Source organism: Carcharhinus amblyrhynchos, chromosome 7 (assembly GCF_965287045.1).
Source record: "Carcharhinus amblyrhynchos chromosome 7, sCarAmb.v2.hapA, whole genome shotgun sequence".
NCBI classification, from domain to species: Eukaryota; Metazoa; Chordata; class Chondrichthyes; order Carcharhiniformes; family Carcharhinidae; genus Carcharhinus; species Carcharhinus amblyrhynchos.
Genome location: NC_137330.1, coordinates 45,703,103 through 45,715,615, shown reverse-complemented (window position 1 = coordinate 45,715,615; position 12,513 = coordinate 45,703,103). Strand labels below are relative to the sequence as shown.

At 40.8% G+C, this 12,513-nt stretch overlaps 1 protein-coding gene across 2 annotated transcripts in view; it reads right to left on the bottom strand.

Annotated features, from left to right (window-relative positions):
- Positions 1-12,513, bottom strand: part of ldah (lipid droplet associated hydrolase) — a 237,915-nt gene that overhangs the window by 26,924 nt on the left and 198,478 nt on the right. For both annotated transcript variants that reach the window (XM_080192230.1, XM_080192231.1), the window contains exon 5: positions 6,694-6,934. In XM_080192230.1, coding sequence (XP_080048356.1) covers positions 6,694-6,934 — 241 coding nt within the window. The remainder of the gene's footprint in view (positions 1-6,693; positions 6,935-12,513) is intronic.

Here is a 12,513-nt window from a genome sequence, read left to right as displayed (position 1 = left end):
TGCCATGTCAGCTCACCCGACCAAACAGTAGTGGATGTCTGGTGGGAAGGATGATTAGAGGTGCAAAGGGGGGCCCTGCACCCAATTGGGTCTGCAGGCCAGCTGGACATAAGGCAGAGGGGTATGCCAGTTATGACTGCAAGGTTAAAGGCTCCTGCTCTCTGAATCTTTCTTAATATCTTATGGTGAGCAGCAAGCAGTTAAAAAAAGATTTCAAAAAGATGAAATTGGTAGTGGTGTTTTATTGCAAGAACAGAAACTTATAATTTGCTAAAAATCTTCTGATGTAACACATAAAAATCACACATAGTGACAGCTGAACCACTCAAATGTTGGCTTTAATCACAGTGTTAGCTGATTGCACCACAGCAACACAGCTAATAAACAACATGAAAGCAACATGAGTCTGAATTTCAATGGCTGAAAATCAGTGGGTTGCCCCTCTCCCACATCCCACCACCACACACCCCCACAGGAAAGTAAAATAGGGCCAGTCTCCCAAATTTCCAAATGGGTGCAAGAATCGTCAGCCTGCCTGCTATTTTAAGATGACTAATTAACAACCATCTGCAATTTTGTGTTGCCTGCTGCATCTTTCAGGCATCAGTCATGTAGAGGTTTGGGAGTGTTTTATGACAAGAATAATGAGGCAGCATAATGGAATAAAATAAACCTACTAGTCAAAGGTTAGGAATCCCACACCAAGTAACTCACCTCTTAACTCCCCAAAGCCTATTCGCCATCTACAAGGCACAAGTCAGGAATGTGATGGAATATTCTCCATTTAACTGGATGAGAGCAGCTCGAACAACACTCCTGAAGCTTGACACCATCCAGGAAAAAGCAACCCACTTGGTTGCTACCCCTTCCACAAATGTTCAGTCCGACAAATAGTGGAAGTTGTGTATACCACCTACAAGAAGTACTGCAGGAACTCACTAAGGTTCCTTAGGCAGCACCTTCTAAATGCATGACCAGTATCACTGAAAACAATAGAGCAGATACTTGGTATCTGCTTTTAACTGATAAGCAATTATCAGTTGCTTAACTGAGCAGGTTGAGCAGAAATGGCTAAACAGTTGAATTGGTGATACTTTACCTTTTCATGCATGCTTGGCCAGCAAGTTAACAGATTAGCCTAATGGGGCATTCTACTCAGCACACTGCTTGAAGTGGAAAAGCCTAAAAACCTCAACAATAAGACAACTTCAATACCGAAGCTGTTCTTTAAACGCCCTCTGATTATGTCACTGACAGGCTGATTAAGCAGTCAACTTCATTCTGAAATTGGGATTTGTAGGATTTCAGGAAGCGACTCTGCTCACATGGTCAAACGCCTTGGTGAGATCGATAAAGGCAATGTTTACTGGTCTTTTTTATTCATAGCATTTCTTTTGCAATTGCTGGATTGAGCAGATCATGTCAGTTGGGAGATCTCCCAGATTCAAAACCACAATGGGATTAGGGATAGATGCATTCAGTCAGGATCTGCAGTCTGACAAGGGCAACATACACAAATACTTTTTCCATGATGCTCAGTAGGGAGATGTCTCGATAGTTGTTGCCAATACTGCAATTGCACTTGTTCTTGCAAAGGGTCACAATCTTGGCATCATTCATCTACTGGGGCACTACCCCTTCTCTCCACCAGAGACAAAGTTCTTGCAGTGGTTGCAGGAGCGTTGGTTTCCAGTACTTGAGGAGTTCAGGCAACATAGCACCAACATTTGGTGTCTTGACAAGCAAATAGTTTTGCTGAGCTCCTCCAATGTGGCTTCAGTATCAATGTTCTGCCATGACAGGCAGGTTTTAGAGCTTCCTTGGTGACAGTGTTCTCCTGGAGTACAACTCAAGGTAGTATTCCATCCATCTATGCAATTGTTTATTGCAGTCAGTAATGACCTCCCCTGCCTCTGTTTTAATAAACATAAGAACATAAGAAGTAGGAGCAGGAGCAGGAGTAGGCCATCTAGCCCTTTGAGCCTGCCCCGCCATTCAATAAGATTATGGCTGATCTGAAGTAGCCCAGTTCCATTTTCCCGCTTTCTCCCCATAGCCCTTAATTCCCTTGCCTACCAAAAACCTATCTACCCGTGTCTTAAATATATTTAACAAGGTAGCCTCCACCACTTCAACAGGCAGAGAATTCCAGAGATTCACCACCCTTTGAGTGAAGAAGTTCCTCCTCAAATCCGTTCTAAACTGCTCCCCCCGCTTATCTTGAGGCTGTGCCCTCTAGTCCTGTTGTCCTTTCCGAGCTGGAAGAATCTTTCTACCTCTACCCTATCCATCCCGTTCATTATCTTATACGTCTCTATAAGATCCCCCCTCATCCTTTTAAACTCCTGAAAACTAATGAAACCATTTTATTTGTTGATGGAAATGTCATTTCGTTGATCCCTTTATACATGCCCCTAGCATTCCTGTTGTCCAACTGCAACGGTATATTTTATTACAGATAGGAGTTGTTTTGATTAAATACACATCATTATTGTTTAATTTGATTGGATTTTCCAGCATTCAGTTTAACGACTGACTCCATTTTGTGTGGATACAGCTGGAATTCCATTCTGAGATTTAAGGAAATTCAGAGGGCACTTCTTGATTGTAACCAGTTGTTATTGGCATACTGCCTAGAAGTCTATTGGATTTACTTTGAGTGGATCTCAGTGCGTTCCAGAGCTTTCTCACTCCGATCTGTCTTGTGATTAATGAGAGCATTCTGCTTGGCTTCAATGACAGGTTCCATCAAAATGGCGTTAAGCTTGGCCCAATCAGCTTTCTTCTGCTCTTCCTTTTGATATGTTGAGAGCGCAATACTGCAGATGGTGTTCCAAAATTCCATTTCACTTCTGCACTCTTTGTGGGAACGCCAAAGAGCATCCACCTAAACAAACTGTTTTTACATGGGTAAGGAGAATGGGTGAGAGTGGTATAAAGACAGGATTCTTGTTTTGAACAAAAAATCCTTGAGGGCTGCATCTGGCAGGAAGGACACCATCATGTCCCACTGGTCAGCCAGCCCCACCTCAGGTTGGGCAGCTCCCACCTATAAGATGCTGACTGACCTGAGGTGGTGGTGGGCGGTCGTTGATCAATGGAATGCAACACGGAGTGTCTGTATCACAGTCAACACTGTGGCAGCTGATTGGAGAGTCATGTCTGGTAACAATCAGATTCAGCTACTGCTAATGCCATGATGTTGGATGTTTTTTGTGGACCTTATTGCAATGTTTGACCTGAAGAAAGAACTTATTACACAAAACTTGTGGTAACAACAAAGTCCAAGTAGGCCCTGTTGTTCTCACTTATTTTTCCCAGGTTATAATGTCCAAGACAGAAGGGCCATGCCTTGTGTAATGCACCTACTCTTGCACTGAAATACCGAAGATGTTCTGATTTAAGGATTCTTCTAATAGCAGTGTCAAGCTCTTCAAAGAGCTGGTCTTTCACCTCTCTCGTGGAGCACAGAATTGCAGCATTGGAACTCATGAGATTACGGGCCCTGTTTGAGTTAAAAGGTACATAGAAAGAACATGCTTTGGGGGGAGGTGGCGGGGTGGAATCCATCATTGAAATCATTGACCACCTCTGAACTCTTCCTCTGCCAGATTTATGTGTAATGCTTTTCATTCAGTGATCTGCTCTCGGTGAAGCTATGCACATGTTCAGCCTAACAAATTTCTGGATGGCCTGTTTGTGCTTTTGACCAGACACAAGTCATCTTTCAATCCCATGTGCATGGCCTTAACGTTCCTGCTTGCCAATCAAAGGGTTGCATCTTCTTTCTTTTCATTTGTTTGCCTAGTGGAATGGATTTGATCCATTTATTGGTTGGAGACCCTCAGCTCCAAGCGCCCATTGAAGCAGATAGCGACAAAACAGGTGCTATGAACTTTCTCTGATGGTGGAAGGCAGCATTGCTCACCCATTCTGAGGTGGGGTTAGCTGACCAGTGGGATATGATGATCCTTCCTGCTGTCAGAGACAACTCATACACCTGCACTCTGTGCCAATAGAGTGGCGCTAATGGTCTACAGTGAAACAGGACTGTCCTTTCCAGGGTGCAAGCCTGGGCAAAGCCTATGGTGTTCAAACCTCAGGTCCTTCTATTGACCTTGTAGTTGAATCCGAAGAATTACAAAGTGCTAGTTACAGGCATTGCCTAAAAGATGACATAGTTAGACATCATTCTAGCTTTGGGCTGCACTCCAGATTTTTTGTCAGGGTTTAGTCTTGTAACATTCAATTCTCCTGTGGCATTAACAAGGCAGTAGAGCTTTTTGTCCATTAGCTGGGTGTATGGTTCATGTTTACCAGGGCATGTCCACATACCGGTGGGCCAGCACACTGCCTGTCTGGAGGCCAGCCACCTACCTCCCAGTTTCCTCTGAAGCATTAGCCTGGGGCAGCAAGAGACCTAGTTTCTGTACATCACTATGAAGAGGCACATCTGAGGAGCTGCTGATGGATGTACTGACAGGGAGAGATTGACACATTTGGGTCTCTTTTTCAAATTTCTGCTAGTCAATGGCTGAAAATGAGAAGCAAAGCACAGAAAAGCGGGAAGCACGCTAACTTTCTTCACCTATACACCGGATGCATCACGTTGACCTGTTTGACATATCTTTGGTGGAATTTTCTGGCTGTGAGCCCTGCTGTGGATTCCCTGATGCAGAGGGTATAAACAAAGAAAAACCCCACTGACAGCCGATCCCACCACCAGCCAATGGCGGGTCACCTTCACTGCCGCGAGGCGTGGGGTGGGGGGAATTCCTACTCAATATGTTATATTCATACATTCTAGATTTAGTTTATGATTTATACTACTTCAAATACACTTAATTATTTTTAAAGCTGGTGGTTTGCTGCTTCCAGCTCTAAATCTGGGCTCAAAAGCAGCTGAGACAAAATTGGTTTATATGCAGCAAACTGGCAATTTCACTGAGACAGGTCCCAGGAGTTGAAAAAAGAAAAACATCACAGTGGGAAAGTAGAACTGGAGTTTTAGATATTTGTTCGCAATCTCAACAAATCTCCAGCCCATCTGTGCTGATTCATGCCTTTGTTATGTCTAAACGAAACTATTCCAATGTTATCCTAGCCATCTCCATCCTCCATCAACTTATCCAAAATACTGTTGCCTGTACCCTATCCCTTTGTTTTCTGTCATTTATACCCTTTGAATACTAGACAAAGAGCAGGCTGCGCCCCCTAGTGCCCAGTATTTAGATATAAACCATGAGGGTGTGACGCAAAATTGTAGGAGTTTAAAAATTTCACAGATCTACCCTCATAGTATTCAGAGTGGAGACTGGGAAGGCCACATGCTATGTTCAATTGTCCCCTGGGCCAGAAATACGGCAAATTCAGTTGTGAACCTTTGGAGTGGGCGAAGTCATGTCCTGCTGGAAGTGTGTTCCAGGCAAGTCAGGGTAGAAAGCTTACCCCCATGTGCAATACCCACAAAGCCATCAGAGAAGCTAGCTAAAGCCTTCATAAATAGGTGTCACCATCTGCATATCTTCTGAAATGGGTTACAGGCAACCATTAACTGCATCATTTTCTTTTCTGCATTTAGCTCCTTTTTTGGTGAAACATTTCCCTGTATAACTTGGTAACCACTATTCCAAGTTGGTTTGAAGTTACTCAACTTGACCATACAACACTGTCCAATTGATACACATGGTATTTGGGACAGGTTAAATGGAGCATAAGGTCTCTTCCAGTTTTGTACATTCCTTTGTGGAATAAGCAGCCTGGGTTTATTGCTGTATCTCTTCTTATGTTAATCCAATTGCATCACATTGTCAGGCTTTATGCCCTGGAGTATAAGCACACATCAGTTTTGCTTTAATTATATGGTGATTCATTACAGATGACCCCTTTCTCAAGAGAAATAATTGGGTCCAGGATCAGATCTTGGGACTGATACAGAGCATGTGCATCAGATAACAAGATGAAAATTTCCAGCACAAATTAATACGAGGTGTCTAAGGTAGTCAAAGCATTATTTTGCTCCACGCTGTGTATTTGCAGGAGACTGCTTTGGACATTAATTATGGGTGAAAACAGGGCCATCCACCACGATCCGTTCTACAGTTTATTTCCAGTCCAAACCAGATTGCTAACTATTATACATATAAAGCCACATCATTTGCTTCATTACACATTTTATGGCTCAGTCTAAAAAAGACCAGAAGCTTACATGAACATTTTCAGCATTACAATGCACTCAGTCATCACTTGGTAATATTAAGTGTTTATAGTCTTGTGCTGTGTTGTTTTGCACTCAAAGCCATGGCAATTTAGTGTTTTAAAAAAATCTAAAAGTTGGCCAGTCCATTCAAAGGATACCTTTGGCTTGTCAAGACAGGAAAGAACTTTACAGCAGTTGTTTATTAATGACTGCTGTAGCTTCTTGATGATTGTCCAAAAATGTGTACTGATCCGTGCTTAATAAAAACAGTTAAGAAACACAGAAAAATCATGTCATTTCGCAAACATGGCAAAACTGGATACCTATAATAAGCTGCTTTTAAAATCTCCATACTATGTTGTAAGCCATGGCTAATTGCCGTATGCATCATGGATAGAAAAATATGTTGCTGTCTTCTTAAAAATACATACATTACTAAAACTAGGGACATTCTACATTAAAGATAAAGATAGGTCAGAGGGGGGTAAGCTCACCTGCACAATCCACATTGAAGAGATTAAGAGAGGCAGAGACAGTAGCTTCATCGAGGGACTGTAGACCCTGCAGCGCCCACCTCACCAACGAGGCCTTGACGCTTTCTGGCAGAAAAGAAAGGAAGTAGATTGGAACATACATCAGGAAGCGAAGTTTGCAAAGTACTGGTGTCATAAGCTTGCCTTGTGGTGACTCGGCCATGCGTTCAATTGTTGGAAAAAGTAACACTGCTTTCAGAACCTGTGGAACCAGTGAGAAAAAATTCGAGTAAGTAAAACCTCTGGCACTGTATCAAATCCTGGAAATAGTGCCCTTGTTTCCCCATTCTTTTGAAGTGAACTGAGGTTTGTCAGGTACATTAATAACCTTTGTAGATAATTACAGGCTGCTTGAAATGCCTGAACTGGCCGAACTAGTAGCCTGGTAGCACTGAAAGCTGATGTCAAATTCCAAAGAGAAATGGTTCATAATTTACCAGTTTAGAGAGTATTGTACTGCCACTGGAGACAGTGCACAGAAACACAGAATAACTGTTTTTATGTCTTCCATAATCTTTAACAATGTTGCAACCATCTGTACATTTTTTCTAAAACAAATCAAATCAACAGATATATTTAACGATAATAATCATACCCTTCCATTATTTAATTCAGCAAAGTTGGGTGAATCTTAGAACTTAGCTCTTTTAGTTTTTGCTTCTATTTAGTGGGATGAAAAGAAAGGTTACCATGGCACACACCCTTCAAATAAGAAACACCTTGTTTTTTATAGCAATTATTGGGTTGGGGGATATGTCTGTCCTGCTTCTTTCTTGGGAAGGGAAGACAAAAAGGACTGCAATTCTGCAAACCTGAGAAATTGTTGAAAAGAATAAATGAAAGTTAATAGCTTAAAAGGTTAATATGAATCCATTTATCAATAATACACGGAAGTCATTTTTGTAGCACTTTCTTTCTTCCTTTACTTCTAGGAAGTAACATCTTCTGTCTCATTGCACTGTTTTTCTAGTGCCTGGCTACCACCCCTGTCCTTATGTTTAAATTATATTTGTATAGAAATACTTAGCTGAATCCTCCAAGCCCCTTGTATTTCCAAGGCAGGTGCCATTTTGGCACTGCAATAACAGCGCTTACTGAAATGGGGTTTTTTGGGACTCTTTTCCCAGAATCTTATTCGGCTATCTTACATATTTACTTATTTGATATATATTGCTGAGTTATTCTGCAACCTTTTCAAATTAAGATGCTGTAATTGAGTTTCTTTGTGTGCTGGGCAACCATGCTGGACTGACCCCTCCTGGAGCCCATACTTTTCAAGTGCTTCTGGGTACCCCCATTTTGGTCAATATCAACCTATGACCCTGGCTGCATTCCTCTCCCACTTCCCAAGTGCTGACCTGTCATCTTGACCGGATCTTCCCTTGTTTTCCAATACCAGTCATGGATGCTGGCTAAATCCTTTCCATCAACCTGAAAGGTTAGAGGAGTAGCAACAGGAGAGAAATGAAAAACATAGAAAACTGAAAAAGAAGAAAGAAATAGAAGGGAAAGAAACATGAAGGAGAGAGCAAGTGTACATCTTACTTAAATTGAAGATAGGTGACAAAAAGGAAAAAACAATGGAGATAGGGAAGATGAATGAAGAAAACAAAGGCGAGAAAGAGAGACAACAAACCAGGCAAGTAGAATAAGGAAGGAGAGGAGACGTACAAGGGAAGAAAGGAAATACGAAAGCAGAGAAAAAAGTGAGAGACTTAGAATGGAAAAGGCAAAAGGGTTTTGAAAAGCAACTGAAAAAAAATTGTATTTATAGAGCATCTTTCACAATCACCAGACTTCTTAAGGCACTTCTGAAGTGTAATTATTAAAATAATGTAGGAAATATGGCAGCTAATTTGCACACAGTAAGTTCCTACAAACAACACTGTGATAATACCAGATACTTTTTTTTATAATGTTGTAAGAAGTCTCACAACACCAGGTTGGAGTCCAACCAGTTTATTTGATAGTAATCTCACAAGCTTTCGGAAACGGTGTCCCTTCATCAGGTGTGTGGAAGGTTCTGATCAGAGAAGGGCATATAAAGTCACACACAGTTATTTTGTAAACTGTGTGTGACTTTATATGCCCTTCTCTGATCAGAACTTTCCACACACCTGACGAAGGAACACCGTTTCCAAAAGCTTGTGAGATTACTATCAAATAAACTGGTTGAACTCTAACCTGGTGTTGTGAGACTTCTTACTGTGTTTACCCCAGTCCAACGCCAGCATCGCTACATCATTTTTATAATGTTGACAGAGATAAACATTGGCCAGGACACTGGCAATATCTCCCTTGCTCTCCATTGAAATAGAACCTTGGGGTCTTTTAAATCCATGGGAGAGGGCTTCGATTTACCAGCTCATCCAAAAGACAGTTTAGCACTCACTCTGTACTGTAATGGTGTATCAGTCTTGATTTCTGTGCTCAATTCCTTGAACTCAGAACCTTCAAACTCAGAGGCAAGGGTCCAATCAACTGAGGCACGGTTGAGACAATTGTATATGGTCCATTGTGAATCATTCCCAAATGTCAGGCTTCATCTCAGCATGCACTCATTCATACTTACCATATTGCCCTAAGCTCCCCATAATCTGTCAGTCAACCTCCACCAGTCTGCCTCCAGCTGTCAATCAGACCCCTCACCCCAATTCACTCTTGCTAGCTGTCTCCTTGAAAATGGCATTCACAGCCATTTCTGGAATGGCTGGCTAAGGCTGCTCAACTTCATTAGGTAGTGGGTGTACCATTGATGCTTTGTCCACTTGAATCTCAAAGTCGTGGCTGGAATCTTGATTTGCATATCGCAAGTGACCACCCACCTAAAATATGTTGAGTCTCCAGCCATCCATCTTAGGACTCCACCCAAGAAGACAGTGGAATGCCAGCATTAACCGGAAAGTAAGTGCTCTGACACCATTTTTTAACCACCAAACATTTCTGGGATTAAGCAGGTGCAGTTTCAAAACCCGAACAGAGCAGAGAACTAAACTTTCAATGAAATGCTGGTTGTGAAGATAACAGATTAAACTTTTGCTGTACATAGTATTTACAGAAATTCATTATCACAAGTATGTCTAGATTTCAAGAATCCAGAAGTGAAGAGATGAAAAAGCTCGCCAAATCCATTATATTGAAGTGGCAGATTTTCTCTTACTGATGGGAGATGTATACTGTCTGAGCATCTCATACTTCATCAAAAACTACAACATATCTAGTAAAAGAAAACCACAAAATGAGTTAAAATCTGATAAGGTGTTAATAACTTTATTCTGTATGTATAATGTGTAGGAAGTTCTGAAGTTGCAACTTTTAAAAATAAAGGTGTGTGTCTGATGAGGTGAACACTCATGAAATTTCTTCAAGTTTTGATGGAAAAACAACTCCGTACTTAGTGGAATATTTTTATATTATTGCGCATGCACTAAAATATAAATAAGGAAAACATTCTTCAACTTTCCCACTTATAACCATCACCACTAGCAATGAAGATCAAAAAGAGAAAAGTTATCACCAGTGACCACTGGGCATTTTGACATTGATTAAAATATATTTGTTCATTTTTAAAACATTTATCAGGTATCTCTTTAAATACACCTGAGAGATATAAGTGACAGACCAACTAAACTGAATTTAAAAAACTGCAAACTTTTAAAGCACAGACCCTTTTCATTTACATGTAAATTATTGCAAAATATGCTTGCCAAATGTGGTGCACATTTATGATATATATACTTTGTAAGGAGTAATTTGACAAGAAAGTACTTAATGAACGGCATGACACTAGCAAGTTCAGTGGAACAAAGGGATTTTGGCATGTTTTTCTATAGCTGTCTGAAAGCGGAAGGACATGTTCGTGGAATGGGGAGAAGGCATATGGGATACTTGCCTTTATCAATCGAGGCATAGATTACAAAAACTTTTTGTTAGATGCTTTTTAAAACTTCATTGTGCTGGCGCACATAGCTATTATATGTCAGTTAAAACTGTCTACATTTTTCAAAGATAGTATAATGATATACTTAATGGTGAACTGCAATTCAATTTGATAGAACATCACATTTATCAAAATTTCTTTTGGGCTGTTCACAGAGACCTACAAGCAGCATTACTGAGGTCAAGACACTTTACTTCACTTAATCAACCCCACTCTACATCAAGAATGTCCTCGTTAGATGGCAGACCACTCAGGACTGTTGACTGTTTTGCTCTCTTCCCTTCCCCTGGCCTTAATATGAGTTGGGTTGAAGTAATCACGGCTGTTTCCTGACACCATTTTGCTACATTTCCTAGTTTAATAATTTAATGTGGTATCTCTTAAGAATCAGTCAGCAAAAAACAAGTATTTTATGACTTAATTGACTTAATATGCGAAAACAAACTCAAGATGGCACTGGAGCGAGGTGACTTCTTGCAAGCTGTACCCAGCATACCCTCTAGTTCTATCTTTTACTCTCATTCTATACCTCTAAAATTCTAATTCTTTTAACCTCTCTATTAATATGATCTTTCTTTACACCCTAGCTATGACTGTAACACTACATTCTGCACTCTCTCCTTTCCTTCCCTATATGCAGTATGCTTTGTCTGCATAGCACACAAGAAACAATACTTTTCACTGTATACTAATACATGTGACAATAACAAATCAAATCAAATAAAATTTAAAAAGCATGTAAAATAAATGCGGTGCAATAAGTAGTTAGATTTAAAGCTCTGGAAGCTATCCATTTTAATAAAGCAGTCAGTTTTAAAACAATATATACCTGACAGAAGAGAAACATTTGGGCCGGGATTTTCCAAACCTGCTGTGGTGGGACTTGCTGCAAGACTTTCAGCAGGACAGGATGATCCCGGAGGCGGGCATGGCTTGATAGGAGGGGTGACCGGGTCCGTGTCTTTAGTCAACTCACCCTCTTCTCGTACCAATAAAGGGTTAATCTAACAAGATTCACTTCCCCTTAAATACCTTTTCCAGACCAATAGTTACGTTTAAATATTCAAGCCAATTCAACTGGGCTGTCTTGAAGTAAGAAAAAGTTTGTTAACCATTAACAAATAGTTAATAAATGGAGAAATGGTAAAACACATGCATCTACAGTCATATGGTTTAGAGAAAAGATTTGAGTCTAATAGTAAGTAAATACTAAAAAAAAAATTCAACAGAAGAGTCCTTGAGTTGCGAGGAGTAGGTGATGATGCAGCCATTGCAGTTGTTTTTAGTTCAGTTGGTTTCTGCAAGTGAACAGTTCAGGTGTCCTATAGCTGGGTAGTCTGGTAGAGATTTTAGTACTTTCCCAGCTGTGATCCTTCTGCAAATCAATCAACTTTCACAGAAAGAGAGAGTTTTAGATGTTCCTGCAAAACCTGTTTATGCGTGCAGGAGGTATTGTATTTTCTTCAGCATGGTGCACACATGTATGCACGCACACACACAACAACATAGAATGGTAGCAAGCAGACTTTTAACCCCTAGATGTGTGTATTCCAAGAGGGCTGGAATGGGCTATCCTGTCCAGGCCTTTATAGATTGTCTAGGCCATTATGGCAAGAGGTCTCACAACACCAGGTTAAAGTCCAACAGGTTTATTTGGCAGCACAAGTTTTTGAAGCGTTGCTCCTTCATCAGGCGAGTGAGGACTTGTGTTCACAAACAGGGCATATACAGACACAAACTCAATTTTCAAGATAATGGTTGGAATGCGAGTCTTTACAAGTAATCAAGTTGTAAAGGTACAGACAATGTGAGTGGAGAGAGGGCCGAGCACAAGTTAAAGA